This window comes from Sminthopsis crassicaudata, chromosome 2 (genome assembly GCF_048593235.1).
Source record: "Sminthopsis crassicaudata isolate SCR6 chromosome 2, ASM4859323v1, whole genome shotgun sequence".
NCBI lineage: Eukaryota > Metazoa > Chordata > Mammalia > Dasyuromorphia > Dasyuridae > Sminthopsis > Sminthopsis crassicaudata.
Genome location: NC_133618.1, coordinates 609,392,063 through 609,415,309, shown reverse-complemented (window position 1 = coordinate 609,415,309; position 23,247 = coordinate 609,392,063). Strand labels below are relative to the sequence as shown.

Here is a 23,247-nt window from a genome sequence, read left to right as displayed (position 1 = left end):
AGGAACAGAAAGAAGGCTTATTTGGCTGGATCGTGAGAGTGCAGGAGACTGGGAGGTCAAATACGTACTGAAAGAAAATTTCTTTTGGCATCAGTGGTAGCCTGGAGTGATGAGACATTTGAGGCTTGAGGCAGGGAGATTACGTAGGAGGCTTTTGCAATAATCTAAGTGAGAGGTGATGATTATGTCAACTGAAGTGGAGCTGTGTGAATGGAGAGAAGGAGTAAGATGTGAGATGAAATATGTCGTAAAGATAGAAATGGCAATTGATTAAATACAATGCAGTTGAGATTGTGGACTGGAAGACTGGAAAGATGGTGGTATCTCCAAATATAGTGGTTTAGAAGATAATCTATGAGTTAATAAATAATAATATATATGATTTAATAATGATATTATAATGGGTTAAATTTTGGGCCTATTGAGTTTGAGATGTCTCTGAGATCTCAAATCTGAAATGTTTATTAGACAATTGGTGATGAAGGTCTAAAAGTCAGGGAAGAACCTAAGGATGGAAATATGCCTGAGAGTCATAGTTAAAATCATGGGAGCTGATGAAAATTGCCACAACAATGAATATAGAGAGAGAAAAGGAAAGAACCTAGTACAAAACTTTAGGAAACAACTACATTTAGGATCAGTGATAAGTAATAAACCAGCAAGGAGACTGAGAAGGAATAGTCAAAGAGATAGGAGACCTGGAGAAAAACATCACAAAAACCCGAGGGAGAGAGTATCCAGGAGGAGAGTGTGGTTAGTAATGTGCACTGTAGCTGATAGTTCAGGAAAAATGAGGACTGAGAAAAGACCATCAGATTTGACAATTAAGGTATTTTTGGTAACTTTGGAAAGAGCATTTCAATTGAATGATAAGATCATGAGACAGATTGCTAAGGGTTGAGAAATATGAGAGAGAACAATTAGTAGAGACAGTGAATCTGAGCTTTTTTCCCCCACGGAGTTTCACTGAGAAAAGTGGGAGAGAAGTTGGATAATAACTTGAGGGGGTGGTAGGGCTTTGTAAAAACTTTTTAAGGATGGGGAAACAAGCATATTTGAAGGCAATTGGTAAAAAACAAAACAAAACAAAAAACCCAAAAGCCAAAGATTGGGAGAGATGAAGATATGAAGGGGGGCAGGATTGATTGAGAATGTATTCTACTGGACAGTGTCCTAGGGAATAATAGGATCAAGTCCACAAGTGGAGAAATTGACCTTGGTAAGGAAAGTCATTTAAAAAAATTATAGATTGAGGAAAAGAGGTTGAGAATGGGCAAGAACCTTAGAGGGCCTGGAGATAAAAAGAATGGGGAAAGAAGATGCTCACATCAAATAACCTCAGTTTTCTCAATAAAGTAAGAATCAAGATGATCAACTGAAAATATATTGAACTGGGCTAATATGGGAGAGTTGAAAGATTTAGAATAGTCTTTGTGGGGAGGAAGAGAGGAAATCAATTAGGGAAAAACAAAATGACTGCCTGCTATAGTGAGGTTAGATAGTGGGAATTTATAATTATCCGGTGAACACAACTGAGAATTCCTTGGTAACATTCATTGGCTGGTGAATAGAGAAACATAGTGCTAAGAATAATCAAGGGCTAAAGTTTGGTGGGAGATGGGTAGACTGAGATAGGGCAAAGGGGCAAGAGATTCAAGAACAAGGGATAGTTTAGAGTTGGAATGGCCAAAAAATTAGGTTGAGATTGTAGAGAAAGAAGAATGTAATCAATGTATGAGAAGCATTTAAGCAGTGGAGAAATTGAAGATCTCTGATGGTAAAGGAAAGAATTAGGAGTGTGCATTTTCACACAAACCATATTTAGCTGTATTCCTACATTTTTTAATTGTGAAATCAATTATTTGAACTTTACATTGATTGCCGTTGAATTTAATCTTAAGTGATTTGGTCCATTGCTCTAGAATGATGGGATTTGGGAGGGAAGGAGAAAGGGAGAATCCTAATTCTGTTAGCTAATATATTAGCTATATTTCTCCTCTCAAATTCATGTCACTTTCATATCTGACAAGTATGCCATCTTCATCCAATGGTGTAGGATTAAGGACAGATTATTAGTGTACTAATAACTATCATAACAATAATATAGCATTTATATCTAGTTCTTTTACATAACACAGTTATATAGTGCTGCAACATTTGCAAAGCACTTTAAAAATATCTCGTTTTGTCCTCACAACCACTCTGAGAGGTAATTATCTCTGTTTTATAAGTAAAGAAACTGAGAGCTTAAATGTCTTGTCTAAGATCACATAGCTAATATCTGAGGCTAAATTTGAACTCAGGTATTCTCTATCCAGTGCATCACCTGGCTACCTTGATATTGCCCTCCAAGCTGACATATCTTTCAATGGCAACTCTTTCTAACAATATAACTTATTATGCTATTATTGACTGACAATTATCTCTTAATCTTGCCCTCAAGAATAGTATAAGAGATTTCATCAAATGCCATTGGCTTAGAGACTGACATGTGGAACCACACAAATAAATTCTGTGCTTCTTCCACTGACGGGCTTTGAAATATCTGATGTGTTCTCCCCTGTCCCAGGATGAACATCCCCAAATTAATTTAATTATTCCTTATATGCTATGTTTTTTGAGCACCCTGTCATCCTATTCTCCCTTCTCTGGACATACTCAATTTGGCCAATATCTTTACTAAACCACAACAGCAGGAACTGAATACACTATCAGATGCAGTCTGACTAGATAGATAATAATTGGACTCTTTCTCCCTCATTAGAGATATTCATTAGAGATAATGCAGTCTTAAGTTTAGATGTACTTTTTTTTTTTTTTTTTGCAACACAGTTGACTTATTTTGAATTCTTGGTCTACTAAGATCCCCAGAACTTTTTCATATGAACTTTTGTTTAGCCTTTCTTTCCTCACCTTGTTTTTGTGGAGTTGATTTTTAATTCTCTTCCTCTTTCTCATGAGAATATTATGATCACCATTTCTCTGTCTAAACATACAAATCATAGCTCTAAAATTATATGGTTGATTTATCCAAATCTGTTATTTAATAACTAACCTTTATATGGCATCTTTTTTTTCTTTCAAAAAGTAGATTATTATTTAACTAAAGTGGAAATATGTTTTGCATGACTTCATGTGTGTAATGGGTATCACATTTCTTGCCTTTTCAACAGATGGGGGAGGGAACAGAAGGAAGAAGAGAATTTGGAAGTGAAAAAAAATGGGAAAAAGTAGATTGTTATTGATATAATTCTTCTTGTATTTCTCCTCTCTCCCCTTCCTCTTTTAAAACAAATATATATTTTTTAAAAGAATTAAGAAGATCCATGTAGCATCTTAAAATTTTTAATGTATATTGCTAATAATAAACTGCAAGTATAAATAATGTACATAAGCTGTTTTCCCACTCGAAGGGTTTTTCCCACTACCAAGTGCTTTGCAAACCTTAAAATGTTACATGCATTTCTATCATCATCATCCTTTGGTCTCCTCATCACTTACCAATAGATTCATGGTATTATTAGGTGAATTTAAACTCCTACCTTTGAATCCCCCACTAATGATCCTCATTATACAAGGAAAAGCCAAGTGATACATTAATTCAGATCAAAAGACATTTAATTAAATATAATATCAAGGAAAAATCTCCTGTATACATAAGGGCACATTCATTCACATATTCCTGGCCAGCAATGAGAGAGAGCACATTCTGCAAATACTCATGCTCCTAGGCCTTCCTTCCAGCCTTTACATCTCTTATGGCTCTGCCTGGGCTTCTGGTGTCCCTTGGAAGTGACACAGGACCTGGGAGCAGAGCACCTGGCTTCTTGAACTTCCTAGCTTTGTGATCTTAGGTTATCCTTATTCATTTATCCTTCCTGGGCTTCAGTTCTCTCATCTGTAAATGAGGGGGTTGTGCTAGATGGTCTTGAACAGTGGTCCTCAGACTTTTTAAATAGAGGGCCAGTTCACTGTTGCTCAGACTGTGGGAGGGCCGGACTATAGTAAAAACAGAACCTCAAACTCTGTCTCTGCCCCTCAGCCCATTTGCCATAACCCGGTGGGCTGCATAAACGTCCTCGCAGGGGCATCTGGCCCGCGGGCCGTAGTTTGAGAACCCCTGGTCTTGAAGGTCGTTTCAAGGTTTAGAACTATAATCCTACTTACGATCTTGTAAATCTGCTTTGCTTTATAACATGATCTTCCCTGGTGATGGTTTTTCTGATAAAACAATGGGTGTAAACTCTGAGTTTCTTATATGATGGAAAACTGTTTTGGGACAAGGATGTGAAAGTGGGTTAGCACAGCCAGCGGGTCACGGGTACCATCATTAGTGAGACTGTTTACCCTCCTGAGCTTACAAAGACTGGAGCGGTTCTTCCCATCCTGGGGACTAGAGATGCACTCAGGTTAATTGTGGATAGCGTTCCACAGAGCGGGAACATCATGCAGTTTCCTTGTTCTCGTGCTCCGATATGGTCTTTGTCAGTCAGCCCGTGGACCAGTGTTTCTGCAGCATCTGCCGGGACAGTCCACACGCTACTCCTGATGCCTCTGAGTGATTTGGTGCGCTGGGGGCACAAAGTCTATAAAACACCCACTCTTAAGCCTTTAATGAGTCACTGAAATGCTCAGTTTACATCAATATAGAGGCACTTAGACCATCAGGCCTGCAGAAGATTTGACAAACTTGGCAGGGCTGTTTTCCCACTGGAAAGTGAGCTGGCAGCTGATAGATAAACTGGAATGTTAAAGCATAAGCACATGGGTGAATGAAACCTATTTAGTCATGGGGGGGAGGAGCTCCCTGGGGAGCCTCTAGGGTGGGTAGGAATGTTGATGGGATTACAGGGAAGGGAAGAGGGGACTGGAGCTCAGATGGCTTCACGGACTTGCTCTAAAATATATATTTTTTATATTTTCTTCCCTATAGAGGAGTTTTCCTAGACACAATTCTCCCCCGCCGAGATGACAATGGTGTTCGACCAACCATTGGCCAACGAGTTCGGCTCAGCCAGGGAGACATAGCCCAAGCCAGGAAGCTGTACAAGTGCCCAGGTAATCGCAGCGGTTTCCAGTGGTTCCATTCTTCTACCCATCTGGGGATGGATCAAAGCTCATTATCTGTTTGGTGAAAAAACTTGGAAATCCTAGAGAGAGCACCAGGATGCCGCAAGTCCATGGCTTTGTAGCAACTCAACTGCTCTCTGATGCTTCGCGTCTCCCAGAGTCTTTACACTGCTTGCTTTGGCTTTCGTTGATCATTTCAAAAGGTACCTAGCAGGAGATGGTACTATGTGAGATGCTCCCGAGGTTCGTGTAATAACACTGATAATACCTGACATTTTGGTGCTGTCAGCTGGCAAGGGTCTAGGTTATATCCTTTGAAAAGTTCCCTAAGTTTTTTGAGGAATGGGTGCGCCCTATGACCTTTAACCCAACTTGATGGAAGCGCTTGAGATTTTTGGGAAAACCTTGGCTTTCTAAGGAGTGAGTGGGTTGTGGTAGGAAGTATTTGTAAGTGGGAGGAGGCTCTGCTGGCTGATGGGAGAACCAGGGTAGGGATGAAGCCCAGAGCAATCTGGGACCTGTCCCATTATGAAAAATCCTTGGCAATGCATGGAGCCCAACTGTTAGTCATCTAGGAATGTGTTAGGGTTGAAATGCAGGACATAAATCTCATGTAACCTTGCTGTATTTAAAGGGTAACCTTATCACGATGGCTAGCAATGCCACGCAGCCACATGGTAGTTTATATGTGCTTGCAGATTACTGGTAATTGCAGTAAAACAACTTCCATTTCACCTCTCCTGGTGTTTGCTGACAGGAGGAATTCTGCCGGTGTCTGGCAGTCAACTGGTAAAATGATGCTGGTGGCTCGATCTTCTAGGATTTCCCCAGTCTGATAACTGGGAGTGGTCTGTTTTGCTTTCTCAGTAGTCAAAAAATATGGACGACTTATACGCAGTAATCGCAAGCAAGGAGATTTAACCATGTTCAATTTGGGTTGAAGGCTGGCGATTCTTGGGTTTCTTAGTGTTTGGGGGTCACCTTAAGGGGGAGAGGTAAATGACAATATCTGCTCTCATTACATTCAGAAAGTTGGGAGCCTTTAGCCCTGGCACAGAATTGTTGCCATATCACGCAGTGACTTTGCATCATATGAATATATGCTCCCCAGTTCTAGAGATAGCCCATTTAGAGTTCCCAGGTCATTAAAAAAATAAAAATACAGAACAATGGGCAAAGCTATTGGTATTAGTATTTACAGCCTGTTAGTGTCCAAGCATGGGTGCCTATTGGGAAATTACCAGTTTTACTGTTTCTGGGAGGGATTTTTGCTACCGATCATTTTCTGGCCATTTTTATAGACCAATAACATCTTTGCTGAATACTAGAAGGCAGAAGAAAAGAATACGCTTGATTATCCCTTCTGCCTGTTGGCTAATTTAGGAGTTGGTAGAGAAAGAACCTGAACTAAAGGGCTAAAATATGAGCTGGACATGCCCCATTCACATTCCCTGGCCAGGGTCATTTCACAGTTAGCTCATTAACATGACCAATTCCCACTTGCCATCATGTGGGGAAAATGGAGGCGATGACATCCCGCCTCAGCTGCAACTTAAGGATGGCTGTGGAACCAACTTAGCAATGTGTTGTTGTGTGGAGCATTAAATGGAAGAACTTTGGATCCAGAGAAAGAGGACCTGGGCTTCCCTCTGGCCCATACTTTGTGAGACCTGGCAAGCCACGTAATATCACCAGAGCTCAGTCTTCTCACTTGTAAAATCTAAATGCTTGTATTTTTTGTGTCTCTGCAAATCTTCGTCTGCATTCTCCCTGTTCCTCTTGATCTGAGAGAGCAGAATATTGAATGAAACCATTTTCCTAACTACTGGATCAATTAAATTACATCTAGCTCACAGGGTTGTATGATAATAGATCAAATGAGATAACATGGAGAAGGTGCATTATAAATCTTAAAGTGCCACATAAAAGCATATTTTAATTATTAATAAAATGAAGTGCTTTGAGCTCCTTGGAAGAATCACAGAACATTAATATAATGTAACAATTACAAATTATACGAGATATACATATATCATGCAAGGTCCCAATTAATGGAAATATTGAATCTCCCAAACTGGTCACATCATTCTAATTGCCTATTTCCACTGAGCTGAAACCAGTTACCATTTTTTACTAATTACCTAATTTCATAATATATAATTTCAATAGTGGGTACAGCCAGGTGGCACAATGGATTGAGTCAACTGAGCCTTGAGTCAGGAAAATTCATCTTCCTGCATTTAAATCTGTCCTCAGACATTTATTAGCTGTGTGACCCTGAGCAAGGCATTTAAGTCCAGTTACCTCAGTTTCCTCATCTGTCAAATGAGCAGAAGAAGGAAATGGCAAAAACCACTCCAGTGTCTCTGCCAAGAACGCCCCGAATGGGATCAGAAAGAGACAAACAACCAAAACCAAGTGAACAATTTCAGCAGTGCATCTTCAAACACAACTTAGGAGAGTCATTATTCATTCTGCTTAGCACCTAGCTATATACATACACATGTTTAGACATATAAAGTGATGATGACAACACTTACAATACGCTGAGCATGGTGATAGTGCTTTAAACGTATCTTATTTGATCTTCACAACAACCCTGGGAAGAAGTTAAATGTCGTGCCCAGGATTACAAAGTTAGACATAGAGTTAAGCATCTGAGCTGAATTTGAACTCAGGTCTTTCTCACCCCACTCTATCCACTGTGGGATATATAATTGAATTGATGCATTTATATATATATATATATATATATATATATATATATATATATATATATATATATATATATATATATATATATATATGTGTGTGTGTGTGTGTGTGTGTGTGTGTGTGTGTGTGTATATATACATATATATATGTGTGTGTATATATATAATACATATTTTTTAGCTATTTATGCCTGAGGATATATATAAATATATAAATACACACATGTATACCTCTGTCCCAGTGGTTAGAGCACCATTCCTAAAGTTAGAAAAATCTAAGTTCAAATACAGCTTCAGACACATACTAGATGGTGACTTTGAGCAAGTCACTTAACCCTGTTTACCTCCATTTCCTCATTAGCAAAATAGGGCTAATGATAGCATCTACCTCCCAAGTTTGTTGTGAGGATCAAATGAGATGACATGTTTGAAGCATTTAGCACAGTGCCATATAAAGGTTAGCTATTGTTATTATTATTATTATCATATACTGTGTTTATATGTGTGGGTGTCTGCTCTGATAAGAAATTTGAAATTTTCCCAGATTTATTCACAAATCCTTATATATTTATAATGTCCGTTTGTATGGCAGAGCTGTGGTAAGTGACCTAGATAAATTCATATGCTGGAAATCACAGTTGTTATTTTGACTCAACAGCCTGTGGGGAGACACTGCAGGACACAACAGGGAACTTTTCTGCGCCTGGTTTCCCAAATGGTTATCCTTCCTATTCCCATTGTGTCTGGAGGATATCTGTCACTCCTGGAGAAAAGGTAGGTGTGGAATTCTCTTGGGAAATAACATTATTATTTGAAGTAGGCTAGATTTGAGGGTTCCTTGAGCCATAATCTGGATTATTTTGAATACATGTCAAATAGAGCTGTCTTCATTTTCAAAAGATTTCCTAAAAAATATTAAACACTTCTTAGGCTCATAGGGTGGGAGTGAGAAGGGACCTCAGAGGCCATCCCTTCCATCAATACAATTTTATAGAGGAGGAAACTAAGGCTTGCTGAAAGTAACCCAGCTCTTTAAGCTCCCTGTACCAAACTGCCACTTTTGTAGGAAATGTGCTGGACTGTGCACCATCAGACATGCTTTCTCCCCTCAGGGAGCTTATAAATGAGTAGATAAGAAACATTTTCCTCCAGATAGCCGATGGTGCTTGCTGAAAGCGAACACATGTTTGGAGCATCCAGCGATAGAGTGGGTTCTGTGGGTAGGGTGTGAGTTCCTATCCAAGTCCATCTGAGATAGAAGTAATTGTCATAGAATCACAAGATTGAAAGGAATATTGTAACCCCAAGCTCCAAGCCTGGCTGGGATTTGCTAACTGAGAAGGGCTGGTTTTCCTCTTTCTTCTCCCTGTGGTATTTTGAGCTGCCAAAGAAGAGGTGACAGTAAGTGTGTCCAGTACTGTTTGCACAATCATAGGATAAAATCAGGCTGTAGTAGAAATAACCACAATATATACAATATGTATATATGATGTATATCAGTGTGTATGTATATATACTTTTTCAACCCTTAAAGTGCTGTATAAATAAATGTTAACTGTTACTGTTGTTGTTATTCCTGCCTGCCAAACTGACTTGATAACAACAAAACAAAATTTAAAGCTCCAGATCTTGACCAGCTCTCAACACTGGTAATGCATTAGTGCATAATTCTTCTAATTTTTACAGGTGCTGTTTAGCAGATCAGAAAATGTAGCAGAGGGTACACAAAGTAAATATCATAAGCAGATGTTTAACCATAACAAACTTGACTAGATAATCTCTAAGTCTCCTTCTGCTCTAAATTTATGACCATTTTACATCAACTTTGCCATAAATGTTTGGGAAAGATTTCTTATGGGGATGGCACCGAGAGATGAACTGATCAATCAATCAGTTAACAAGCATTTATTAAGTTCTTATGTGCCAGTAACTGTTAGGCATTGAAGATACAAAAACAAAACAGCCTTTTCCTTCAAGGGCTTACGTTTTCCAATGGACAATAAAACATGGTGTAGCGGAGACGTATCCACAGTAGATGGAAGGTTCCTAGGTGTTACAGTAGATAGAGCCCTAGGCCTGAAGTCAGAAAGATTCAACCTGCTAAGTTCAAATCTGGCTTCAGGCACTTCCTAGCTTGCCTCAGTTTCCTCACATGCAAAATGAGCTGGAGATGGAAATGGCCAACCCACTTCAGTACCTTTCTCAGGAAAATCCCAAACAGGGTTATGAAGAGTTAAGATATGAGGAAAAGACTTAACAATAAACTGAACAATAACAACAACTTTAGCAGGCCAGAAAACCATAGAAGGAGGCAGCTGAGCTTCTAAAATGGGTGATTTCAACTGTCATCTCCTTTTCTTCCCATTGGATGTTGGAGGTGCTGGTAAAGGAAGATCAGATAGAGAAAGAGCAGTTTAGGATCTAGGGAATCCTCAGATACTTTCCCTCTATATTCTTCTGCCAAAGATCTAGATTTAAATTTGTAAAATGCCTAACCTCTCTCCCCAGAGCTGTGAATTCTTCAATATGTGGATCTTCCAGTGTGTAAACTTCCTTTAGTAATGCAGAGCAAAATCTCCTCAGTAATTAACTGTTAGAGGGGTAGCCGGGGTCTCTGACAGGGTAAGTGACTTGTCCAGGGACATATGTCTGAGGCAAGGCTTGAACACGCTTCCCTCTGACTCCAAGGCTACACTCTACCACCCCATCCACTATCCGTCCTTCACATAACAGGTGCCTGATAAATATTTGTTAGTGACTTAGACAAAAATAGAGACCACTGTTAATTATTCAAGAGCTAGTTGTACAGGTTTGAGGTTGACTGAGACCCAGGCAACTTCTCTTTCTTTTACACCTCATTAGCGAGGTGAAGAAATGGAAGGGAAAAAAGTGACGTTCAATGAGTCAGTTCTGCTACTTATTATAAATTCTGGTAAAGGCTGGGAGAGGAGAGTGAAATAATTGGCTTAAATGAGACTTTGGGGAATTTCAATTATCCAGGCTCTCCTTCATTAGTAGGCAAATGTGATTAGGGCAAAGCTGTATGGTTCAATCTAAACCCTTAGCCACTCACAGGCATGACATATGTGCAAAATATACGTGTCTGTACATACACAATACATATATGTATATGTGTGCACACACAGACCTATCCACATGTTTTATATGCATGTGTTTGTGTATATATGTACACACATATCTATATACCTACATCTGTATATAGGCAGTTGGTGAGATGGATAATTTCGGGCTTTGGATCAAGGAGATGGATTTATGTTCCTCCTTTGGCACTTACTCAATATATGATCCTGGCAAATCTCTCAATCTGGGCAAATCACTTACCATTTAGATGTCTCAAGGAACTATCTAGGATTTAAGTACTGTCACAGACCTGTTGATACCTGCTTTGGTGGAGGGATTTTCTATATGGAGAATTCCGCTCCCCTCTCCTCTCCTCTCCTTTCCTTTCCTCTCCTTTCCTCTCTCCTCCTCTCTCCCCTCTTCTCTCTTCTTCCCTCTGTTTTGTTTTTGTCACTGTAATTCCAGTACTAAATGCACTTAATTGAGTAAACAATTATCAAAATCAATTAAAAATCCACAGGGAATGCCAGCTACAACAATCAGCAGGGTTGATTTGTGGCCATTGTTTTAGGTGTATCAGTTTTGTTTTCACAACACAGTCCAATTCATTTACCTAGAACTGCGCTAGGAACTAACTGGGGAAGACCAAGCAGAAAGGAGAGATGGAAACTGAGTCAGGGCTGGGGTAGGGGATGCACCATGCTTGTGGCAATGTGGTGTGGAGATAATCTGGAAACAGCAGAGCGGCAAAAGCTTGTCTACCAGGGCATGGTCAGCAGGAAAGGTTTCTTTCAGTCCAAAGGAAAAGAAGAAGAGAGAGAAAATAAAGGAAAAGGTGAATGGGGAGGAAAAGGAAGGGAAGGGAGGATGGGATGCAGAGAAAGGGAAGGAAGGGGATGAGAGGAAAGGAGAGTAGAGGGGAAGGAGAAAAGACAGAGAGAAAGGACAGCTTCTAAAACAAGTCTCATATAATCTATAGGGAGTTAGCAAGAGAAGACTAAAGGTGTTCCCGGAGAACTGAAGTAGGATTGGAGCTGGACACCACTTATATAGGGCCAAGTAGTTATGGTCTATAGTCATCCCATAGCACCCTGGAAAGGTAGACAATCAGAAGGTAGGAGGATGCAGTGAGGTCTGCTTGAGGTTCTTAAGTAGAATCCTATGGAGCAACTTGGGAATGGCTTTTTGTATATGAGAATACTGGAGAAAAGATGTTAGAAATACTTTTTTTTAAAGGAATACTTATCCTGAAAAAAAAAAGCCTGAAGTAGCCCAAAAATATTGATAGAAATAGTGCATGAAAGTGCTTCATTCTCCTACCTCACTTGGAATGACCATGATTTCCCCTTATATTTGCACTTCATTGATGGCCTTTCTCTTATCAAATTGCTAGTCTCTTCTTCCCCTGGCCAATCTGGCCTCTTCCTTTTGGTCAATACCCAAATGACTTAAGAAGCTTAAGTTCTTCACATACAATGCGCTGGGAACCAATTCCTCCCAATTTATTCCCTGAATTTCCCAATATTCATTATGATGTTCTTTGGTAGGTTTTTTTTTTGGGGGGGGGGTGGGGATAGGAGGGTGATTTCATGGGTGTAGGAAACATCCAGGGAAATCCCTTTACACAAAGTAAGTCAGCAAATGTCCCGGAATTTATAGTGTTAAGTGAGTCACTTAAGATACAGAGAGGCTGTAACCTCCTCCAATCACAGATAGCACTATGTGTCTTAGGTGGGATTTAAACTTCTTAATTCTGATGCTAGTTCTCTGTACAAAGAGGGCAATGGATAGAGTACTAGCCTTGGAATCAGGAAAACTCATCTCCCCGATTCAAATCTGATCCAGCCAAGTCATTTAGCTTATTTGCCTCAGTTTCCTCATCTGTAAACTGAGCTGGAGAAAGGCAAACCATTCAGCACTTTTGCCAAGAAAAACCCAAATGGAGTCATAGAGTTAAAATGGCTAAAATGACTGAACAACAAGCTCTCCATCCACTATGCCATGATGACTTTTGTTATTACAGTTATTATTAGTCATATTTTATTAATATTATAAGCAATAATATGTTATAGAGCACATTGCTGTATATCAAAGTACTTTCAGGTGAAGGCTATGAGATTACCTGTTATCACGTTTGCATGAAGGGATGGTATAAAATGCTGTGGCTTGGGAGAAATGTTTAAGAAGCTCTTTGCTGGATCTGTCTGCCCCTCTGCCCCTAATTCTGTGTTGTCTCTTTGCAGATTATTCTGAATTTCACATCCATGGACTTGTTTAAAAGCCGCCTGTGCTGGTATGATTATGTAGAAGTCCGAGATGGTTATTGGAGAAAAGCCCCCCTCTTGGGTGAGTTAATGTTAGAATGTTTTCATGTGAATTGAGAGAAAAAAGGGAAAGAGAAAAGGTCCTGGATTCAAATCCAATCTCTCCTGCCAGTTTCCTGGCTTTGGAGCTAAATCACTTATTTCTCTGATGGTCAGTTTCTTATGCTTCTCTTCTTCAGGAGATGTTTAGTGCCTTTAAATAGAAGAGGTTGTAGCTGGCTCCATAATGCACAGAGTGCCAGGGCATGGAGTCAAGTATAAAACCAGCCTTATAGACTCTCATTAGATGAGATAATATTTGTAAAGTGATTTGCAAATCTTAAAGAGCTAAGTAAATGCTAATTATCCTCATCATTATCATTTTCAATTAGATGACACAATAGATGGAAGATATATCCAGACATCTGGGGGAAAAGCTGTGTGTAGTTAAAGATTATGGTTATTATATTGTTTTTTTTTAAATAAATTCAGTAGAAACTGGGTCTCAGAAAAGATTTCGTTTACCCATGACCTAAGAAGAGTAATTTAGTTAGTATGAGGGAGAGGTCTGTGCTCCTGAGGCTTTAGCCACAAAAATGAGCTCCAGCATCACAACCACGTGTTGGTTGCAGCAGCTGGGTGGGGACCGAGCAAGAGAAGCAGGGTCTGTGGCCAGCCTCCCACCGATGGCCTGGGGGACTTCTCTCTAATCACATCGTTATGGCTTGGGTCGGCCTCTAACTACCCAGAAGTTTTCCTTGGCACATATGCCTGTGGCTTTTCAGTTCACCTTGCAATCCACCACAGTCCCTAAATTTCTTGGAGTTTAAGATCTATCTGACTTTTAATAGACTTGTTTTGGGGTCTAGGACCACAGTGTCAGATAATATGGACTGGACGTTGGAAAGAATTATCCTGAAATGACTTGGGAAGGTAGGATGACATATGGAAAAGGAGGGTTTCGATGTCTCCCAGGAGGATAGTCTTGAATTTTCATTGGGTAATCTATTGAAGAACGGAAAAAACCTATAGTATCTATACCTCCTGGTACATAATGCTGTGGTGATGATGGGCAGTATTTTTGAATGCTTGATTTTGGATGCTCCTTAGAAAAGCTAACTTTTAATATTCTTCTAGTTTCTCTATATACGATTAACATTCACACAGCTCAGTTTTGGATCCTGTACAACCTTGAATTCAATGTAGGAGTTTTTGGATGCTTATAATTATCACCTGACTCCAGCCCCTATTCAGGTTTGAAACTGAAAACCTCTAAAGTCAAACATGGGTCAAAATCATCCAGTTTGTCATCGTACTGAAAGACTGCACAGGAACCACACACTGAAATGATGACGTGTTTAATTGGCGCAGAGTTCTCCAGCAAACAGTGCGCCTGAATCAGAGCTAGTTCCCCCGTTGGTGCACCCTCACTTCTGAAGTAGCCCAAACAAGGAGCTTCTTAGGAGTCCCGACTTTCGGTGTCTTTCTGCAGTTGGCCGGGACATGTCCCGGGTCTGAAGTTTCCAGGGAGGAGCTGAGACTGTTTCTAAGATTGTTTGTCTCTTGCTCAAATCTTCACACCCCATTCTGCAACCTTTCTCTCTGTGTGGCCCCTAGTCATGTCCTCTCCATGCAGATGCCTGGCCCCTGTCTCTGCTCCATTATTCTTTCATCAAATGTTCCAAGCTTCCTTCCTGACTGTTTTCACCAAGAAAGGGTCAGAACAACATCCCCCACTGCCACCCCCCACCTCAACCTCCCAGTCATTGGCAGAAAGCTCCTTCCCTTACACAAGTCTGTAAGCTTTTTCCCTCAGAGGAAGGGAACTGGCCTGGCCCATGCTCCCAAGAGCTGCTGGCTACACAATTAAAGTGCTTACATTCTTTTACTCTCAATTAATAAAGAGGAATTAAATTGACTTATCTCACGATGGGCTACATTCTCAACTCCACCCAGACACTGGACGGGTAGATAAGTCAGCCTCTTCCAGGCTGCCTTATGGTTCTAATCTTCCTTGATTAGGTACATTTTAGTAGGTGTGGGAACAGATGCTTGGGCTGAAAACCTCAAGTTCCGATTCCCAGACCTCAACTCCAAACAGCAAAACAAATTCAGAATCACATTTCTGATGGGATGACATGCAAGAAGAGTAGAGGATGTAGCGAGAACAGCCCTTGGAGCTTTAACCCATCATGGTGCTGCTGCATCTGCCATCACAAGGCTTGAGTTCAAATCAAAGCTTTGGCCCTTGGTTTTTCTCCGTGGGACTCAAGCTCTCATCTGCAGAAGAGGGTATTTATTGAATTAGAATCTCATGATAAATCTATGATTATATCTAGGTCTGAATTTTTTATTTTTATAAGATGGAAATAATATTGGCCCTGCCTACAAGCACGTATTAAGTGCTTTTTATGAATTAGGCATTGTGCTAAGTGGGGAATTCAGAGAAAGCCAAAAGCTCAGTTCTTGTGCCCAGGGAGCTGGTGGTTTAATAATTTATCTTTTTCTTTTTGGAACTGGAAGCTCTATAGAAATTGGAGTTAATGTCGTTATTCTTATTGTTTGGGAGACTGCTGTGGATTCAGAATGAAATGATTTCAGTTTGAGTCTTGACTTTTGAGCTATGTGGTCTTTGGCAGGTCTTTCCCTTGCTAGATTTCAGGTGACTCCTTTGTAAAATGAGCGTGTTAGATGAGGCGCCTTTGGGCTCAAATATCTGATTATTCTCTGGTCCTATTATTCCCCAGCATTGAAGAATTTGAGATAGAAAGAAAGGAAGTGGGCGGGGAAGGGGACCCAATCTTTGGTCAGGATGAGATTTAACAAGTCATGAAAGTGAGGAGTTTCTGAAATGGATTCACGACCCCTGCAATCCGACTAAGAAGAGAGAACAGAGGGGACGAAGGACAGACCTTGGTGGGTGGATCTGCGCTCTGCAGAACTCGCTCTTGGGCTTTGATTAATTCATAGTCAGTCAGTCCATAAACTCGTCCCCAGTAGCTGGGTATCCGTGTCTGGTCCCTAGTTTCTCCTGCCCTAGGACACGCCCTACTTGTAGAAGGTATGTCAAAGGAGCATGGGTATGAAAGGGAACCTGGGTATCCGTGTCTGGTCCCTAGTTTCTCCTGCCCTAGGACACGCCCTACTTGTAGAAGGTATGTCAAAGGAGCATGGGTATGAAAGGGAACCTGGGTATCCGTGTCTGGTCCCTAGTTTCTCCTGCCCTAGGACACGCCCTACTTGTAGAAGGTATGTCAAAGGAGCATGGGTATGAAAGGGAACCTGGGTATCCGTGTCTGGTCCCTAGTTTCTCCTGCCATGGGGCATGCCCTGCTTATTTCCAATTTGCTTGGACGGGTAGAAGATATGTCAAAAGAACACAGATATAAAAGGGAACCAGGAATAATGGTAGTTAGTGTAGGGGAGGATGGAGATTCCCCTCAATACTGTCTTGAGGAACGTAAGAAATGCTTAAGTCAAGTTTACCATCAGAGACAACCTGAGTATTAAAATGGATCTCATAATTAAAAAAATATCTCAGAATTGACTTAAACTAGCCTTTTATTCAGTGTATTCTTTCTATAATATATAGAATGAGCATTTAATCAGAGCCTAGATCATATGAAAACTGATATGATTTCATTTTATCTTTGTATCCCCATCTCTTAGAGCAATGTTTGGCACAGGATAATAAATACTTATAGAATTAATGACATTCAATTTCAGGATATAATCTAAACTTTACTTAAAATACAAATATCCTCTATTTTTGATAATCATAAAGCTTCGGCTTGACTTATGGGGATGGAGAACTTACTCTCTGTTGAGACAAAACCTGTTCTTTATCTTTTAGACTCAGTGTATATTTAATGTAAAAATGCTTCAACATGACAGCTGGATAGTATAGTGGCCAGAGTGCTGAGCCTGAAGTCAGGAAGACTCGTCTTCCTGAATTCAAATCCAGCCTCAGACACTTACTACTGTGTGATCCTGGGCAAGTCACTTAACCCTCTTTGCCTTAATTTCCTCATCAGTAAAATGAGCTGGAGAAGGAAAAGGCAAATCACTCCAGCATCTTTGTTAGGAAAATCCCAAATGGGGTCAGGAAAAGTTGGATATGACTAAAACAAGTGAACAATAAAGGAGCTATATTATCAGTATCCATTGATTGAAGAAAGAACTACTCTGAATTCCTTTACTATTTTAAAGTGTTTATCATGGTGATACATATATATATATATATATATATATATATATATATATATATATATATACTTGGAAAAATAATATTACTGATCTATGTGAAACATTTATTTAGTCTACACAAGGTTTTGCTCACTATTATTTTGTCATGCTGCGTATTTTGTTGGGCTAAAAAAGATGACAGTACTTGGTAAATACAGGGGGCTGGGACCCCACCTAATAAGTCCTGGGTGGCTCCACAGCATCCTCAGTTTTTATTCACAGAAGTTATATGGTAGAGATTTAAAGAGAAACATTGGGAGGAAGTTTAATATAACATAAATAAGCTTTATGTAGTAGTTAGGTCTTGGGTTCAAATTCTGCTTTGAGTCTTCATCTATAAAATGAGAAGATCTCTAAAGAATATTACAGCTCTAAAATTATGATCTTTGGTTATGGGGAGAGATGCTGGCTGTGCCTCAGAACGTTGACGAGCTCACAAATTGTGGTTGGTAGGATAAAGGGGGAACTAAAAATGACCACAAGAGAAGAAATTACATAAAATTAGAACTACAGAATCTCAGAAATGGGAAGAAGACCGGGAGCCATATATTAAAATTTGTATCTAAAAGAAAAGAATTTCTTCTACCAATTATGGTCAATCAATCAAATCAATCAACAGCTATTAATTGAAGCATTAAGTTTTAATCTTTGTATCTCAGAAGAAAGGCAAAACACATTTCCTGCATTAAGGGGATGACATTCTATTGGGGATACAACATGCAAATAATTATTCACATATATAAGATACATGATATAAATGGAATGTAACCCCAGGAGGAAGAACCTAAGGGAGAAGGACTGGGAAAGATTATCTTGTAGAAGGTGAAATTGAACATCACCTCTAACAACTGGTCATCTAACATATGTCTAAAGAACTCATGACCCTTAAAGAAAGCTCCTTTTGCTTTGGGTGGCTGTTATTGTTAGGGAGTCCTTCCTTACATCAAGCCAAAATGTGTCTTTTTGCCATCTCTACTCTGTATTATTGTCTTCTTGGACAAACCATTCTTTCCTCCAAGGACAGATCTTCAAAAAGATCCCTCCCTCCCCATCTCCTCTCCTTGCCTCCATCCCAAGCTCTCTCTGCTCTAGATTAAACATTCCCAGTTCCTTCAAAGGACGCTCATATGGCATGAACTTGGGGCCCTTCACCATCCTGGTTGGTCTCCTATGGACCATCTCTGGCTAATCAATGCCCTTCTTAAAATATGGCGCCCACCAATTGAAAGTTCTCCTCTAGAGTACAGTGGGACTGTCCGTTCCTTACTCCTGGATGTTTTGCTGTTTCTATGGTTTCCTCCACCCCTTGAAAGAAATACAAGTTCCCTCTCCCTGCAGATCCTGGCTTCCCTGGCCAAACTGCACAGACCGAATAGCTCTGGCCTTCTCTCCCTTCTTGATTTTGGCCCTTGTTTTTACCAGCTGCTAGTGGCGGGGTGCGTGTGAGTGTGTGGAGGAGTGAGGTCTGGCCCCGAGCCTTTGGCCATCGGGTTTCACTTGTAGAATTTCCAGTTTGCCTAAGATGTGGCCTGCTCTGAGAGACTTCCAAAAGTTGTTGGTGAACCTTTGTGTTTGGAACAAGTGCACTGAGTGAGGAAGGGGAGGGGAGCTGACCTCTGGGAGGCTTGGGGATTTTTTTTTGGGGGGGGTTCAGTCAGAGCCATGAAATCTGGGAGGAGTCAGGTCGATGCTGTTTTGCCAAAGACAGGATTAGGGTGGATTGGGAAAAAGTATGCCTCTTGCTCTAAAGGGGAAAAAAACTGTGCTTTGCATATTTTCCCAGGGAAGTGTGTGAAAATCCAGCCATCAATGGGGCATAACTTTTTATGAATGAACCCTTTATCACACCCCACAGAATCCGCTTGTCATTTCCTCATCAGCATGCCCTCTTCTCTGCAGCCTTCATGGGCTCCTCTTGGAGTCCAGGACCCAGAGGTCCAGGAATGCTCCATTTGCTCATGTGAGACCCCTTGCCCTGGTTTATTCCTTCCCATAGCACCACCCTGCTTTGGAAAAGGAGCCTCAGAGGTAACTAGGAGAACATTCAGTGTTTTCACTGAGGGACACCAGATCCAAGCCAAAGAATGAGTCACATCCGTGGTTTGGGGACAGCCTCACAAATGAGGAAAATCCTAACTGAGTGAATGGAGCAAACGGGGAATTTATCTAATCCTGCTTGTATCCTCGTCTATCTCACTTCTTAATTTTGGACATGATATTTTACCCTTTCCTGTGTACCTCTGTTTCTCAGTCTATAAAATGGAAACTGTAGGTTGGCAAGAATTCTGTCACTCCAGCATCAGTTATTTTCTTTTTTAAAACGGTTAATGTTTCAATTAATATGCTTTTTTTTCTTTCCTTTCCAACTTCCTTTCCTCTATTAGGAAAAAGGAAAACAAAATTCTAACAAATATGTATAGTCAAGCAAAAGAGATTATCCCTAAAATGTTTTGTGCTACCTTTCTATTAGGAGATGGTAGTGGGTACCATCTTTGGTCCTTTGGAATCATGGTTTGTCATTGCATTAATCAGAGTTCTTAAGTCTTTCAAAGTTGTTTGCCTTTATATTGCTGTTTTTATTGCATAAATTGTTCACTTCACTCTGCCCCAGTTCATTTCTCTGAACTCATTCTCTTCATCATTTCTTACAGCACAATGGTATTCCATCACATTCATACACCAATATTTATTTAGCCAGTCTCCGTTTGATAGATATTCTATTACCACTACAAAAGAACTGCTATAAACATTTTTGCACATATGAATTATTTTCCTTTCTCTTTGATCTTTTTGGCAAATAGATGTATATTATTTTACCTAATGGTATAGTTTCCTGGGACCAGTGAATTTCTCTATTTGTCTTATGCATTTCCTAAGCTACCAGCGGGCCGATACCATGTCCGCAATTTCCTTTACTAAAAGGATAGAGCATTGGACTTGGGATCAAGAAGAAATAAATTCAAATCTTCTCTTGTATACTGATTAGAAGGTGTTTGGGGAGAAACCAGAGAAATCATCCAAGAAAGTATAGGCTAAACTTGAGTTTGAAGAGGTCCTTCTGAGAGTCCTTTACATACAGATCTATAATCTTATAATGATATGTGTTGTATACTCCAACATTTTCTGCTTTTCTTTAATTCCTTTTATTACTCTTATTGTTGAATGACACACTACATTTGTCCTTTCACAGTAAAATTAAATTTCCATCCTGGTAATGTTTCTATTTTAAAAAAGCAATTGATGCTAACAAAGAACTTATTTTAGAATGTTAGTTTTATGAATGGCCTTTCTATCTGGGGCTCCTGACAGAAGGGGAGCCAGAGTTTATCTACATTATGTAGATGAAGAAGCTGAGAGACTAATAGGGAAGGTATTTGTCTGAAGTTATCCAACAGGTAAATCATAGCCCGCGTTGGAAGGGTCCTGAGTCACCATTTAATCCAATCTCCTCATTTCATAGACTAGGAAGCTGAGTACTAAGTGGGTGGTGCCCAAGGCCACAGGGGTCATAAATATCAGAGACAGAATTTGAACCCATGTCCCTGGACTCCATATCTTCTGACTGTGAATCCAATACTTTCCCTGGCCACATCATAATGGATTTGGAATCGGAGGACCTGGATTCAGTCTAAACTCTGGTATTTATGAACTGTGTGATCTTTAGCAAGTCACCTCCCTTCTCCGGCCCTACATTCATTCATCTATGAGATGAGGGGTTAGATGACCTTGAACTGAGGTTCTTTCCAGCTCCAAATCTCTGATGAGAACTTGAAAGGGAACGCAGCCGGTCTGAATGCGGGCTTCTTATCGCAAGTTCTCACGAGCTCTAGGGAGGGAAGGCTGCCGGAGTTAGACATCCAGATCTGTTTGCTGGGTGGGCTCCAGGCTTACTCATTGGAGGGGCATTTTCCTCTGCTTCAGGCCACAAGCCATTTGTGTCCAAGTCCAACTCTCTGGAGTCTCTTTAAGGTCCTTAAAGACCATGGCTAAATGGGCACCTGGAACCTTCAGGAGGCAGCTGTGCCCAGAGAGAGGTTTCCATGTCCCTTTGGACCCAAGGCCCTGCTTTACTCTGTCCCTGTACTATTGACCCAGACGTTGGCCTGGGACTCTGATCACTGAGGCCCTGTCTCAAAGTTTGGTGTCCAGGTCCTCCCCCTTCGAAACAAAACAAAAACAGACCAGGGATGGCTCTGGGTCCTGCCCAGGCCATCTCCATTAGCTTCTGGTAACCTAGTCCCCAAGCTGCCCCCATTAGCTTAATCTGTTCCCCACCCTTGGCTGCAAAATTCTGGCTGAGGCTTCAGCTGTTACTGCCTTCCATTGTCTGACCCTCCTGGGTCAAATAGAAGGCTCTCGTGATATAGGGCAACAGGAAGTCCATTTGCCATCCAGATGATGGGTAATAACTTGGAGGATCATTTCAGGGAGGAAAAGATCACCAAGAGAATTCTTTATGTTTTTTTTAATTTCATTTAAAAATTTGTTTTAAAACAGATGTGTGATTTCACTGATGTAGTAAACTCTCAGAGAGGAAATTCCCTCTACCAAAGGTAGATGCCCCCACTCCCAGGGGCTTAAATGTTTAGGGAGTTGGCTGGGACCCTTACTGAGAAATAAAGCACCTGATTCTAGGGACAAACAGCTACTATGGGCCAAAGGCCCTGCTTGAACCCAGCTCTGACTGGCTCTGAAGTCAGCCCTCTCACCAGCATGTCACACTGCCTCTTAATATGTTTTTTTGATGCTGCCTGTTTTGTTATGTTGTAATCATTTCTGGACATGGCCTCCTCCCCACCCTCATTCTAAAACCAAATCCTCCCTGTACCCAAGGAAAATAACTGTTACTCTAATAGTATCTGCCTTGTTCGTCTTCGGGCTCTCTGCTAAGATGGGGGAAGCTTTATTATTATTATTATTTTAGTTCCTTAGAATTTGGGACAGCTAGGTGGTATGGTAGATAGAGCACTGTCCCTGGAATCAGGAGGATGTGAATTCAAATTGGACACTTTTTAGCTCTGTAACTCTGATTCTCTTTCCCCCAAAAAAGCCCCCCCAAAACCAAGAATTTTTGTCAACTTAGTTAACTTTTTGCCTACATGGCTATATTCATATTATACATAGTGTTATTTGGATTCTTCTTCTTTCATTGTGCCATGGTTTATTCCCATCTTCCCTGGAATTCTTCATCGTTTCTCTTTGCACAGTAATCATGCTTTGTATTCACATGCCAGTTCTGCCATACCCCAGTTAATGGACACCCACTGTGTCTCCAGTTCTTTGTTACCACTGCGAATACTTTGACTGGAGCTTTCTTTCCATTTCTGACCTTCCTGAAATTTTGGGCCCGGTGGTAAGATTTCTGGGCTAAAGGGTATGAAAAATTTGGTGACTCTCCTTGTATAAATCCAAATTGTTTTCCAGCATATTTGGCTGGAGCAATTGCCAGGAGGATTCCTTTTAATTCAGACTGAACAGATGGTGATAGTAAAAGCCCAAATTGATATACTATGGGAGTGACTTTTTTCTTTCCCTAAGTAAATAAGAAAAGGGTCTGGTTGAGAAAATAAATTATTCATAATACGCTTTAAACAAACTTAAAATAAACTTTACAAATATTATCTCATTTCCTCCCCCCCAAACTTAGGAGGTAGTTGTTATTATTACACTCGTTTACAGATGAGGAAATTTAGACCCAGAGAAAGTAAATAGCTTACCCAGGATCACACAGCTTAGTAAGTATCTGAGTTTAGATTTGAACTCAGTACTTTTTTTTAGTTTAAATTTTCTGGTTTTGAACTTTAGTTTTATTTTTCCAGTTTAGATCACATTTA

The 23,247-nt window shown here is 40.3% G+C and overlaps 1 protein-coding gene across 1 annotated transcript in view; it reads left to right on the top strand.

Moving 5' to 3' along the window:
* The window catches only part of TLL2 (tolloid like 2), a 152,160-nt gene that overhangs the window by 88,265 nt on the left and 40,648 nt on the right, over positions 1 to 23,247 (top strand). The window contains exons 8-10 of the mRNA XM_074295953.1: positions 4,934 to 5,058; positions 8,443 to 8,558; positions 13,109 to 13,211. Coding sequence (XP_074152054.1) covers positions 4,934 to 5,058; positions 8,443 to 8,558; positions 13,109 to 13,211 — 344 coding nt within the window. The remainder of the gene's footprint in view (positions 1 to 4,933; positions 5,059 to 8,442; positions 8,559 to 13,108; positions 13,212 to 23,247) is intronic.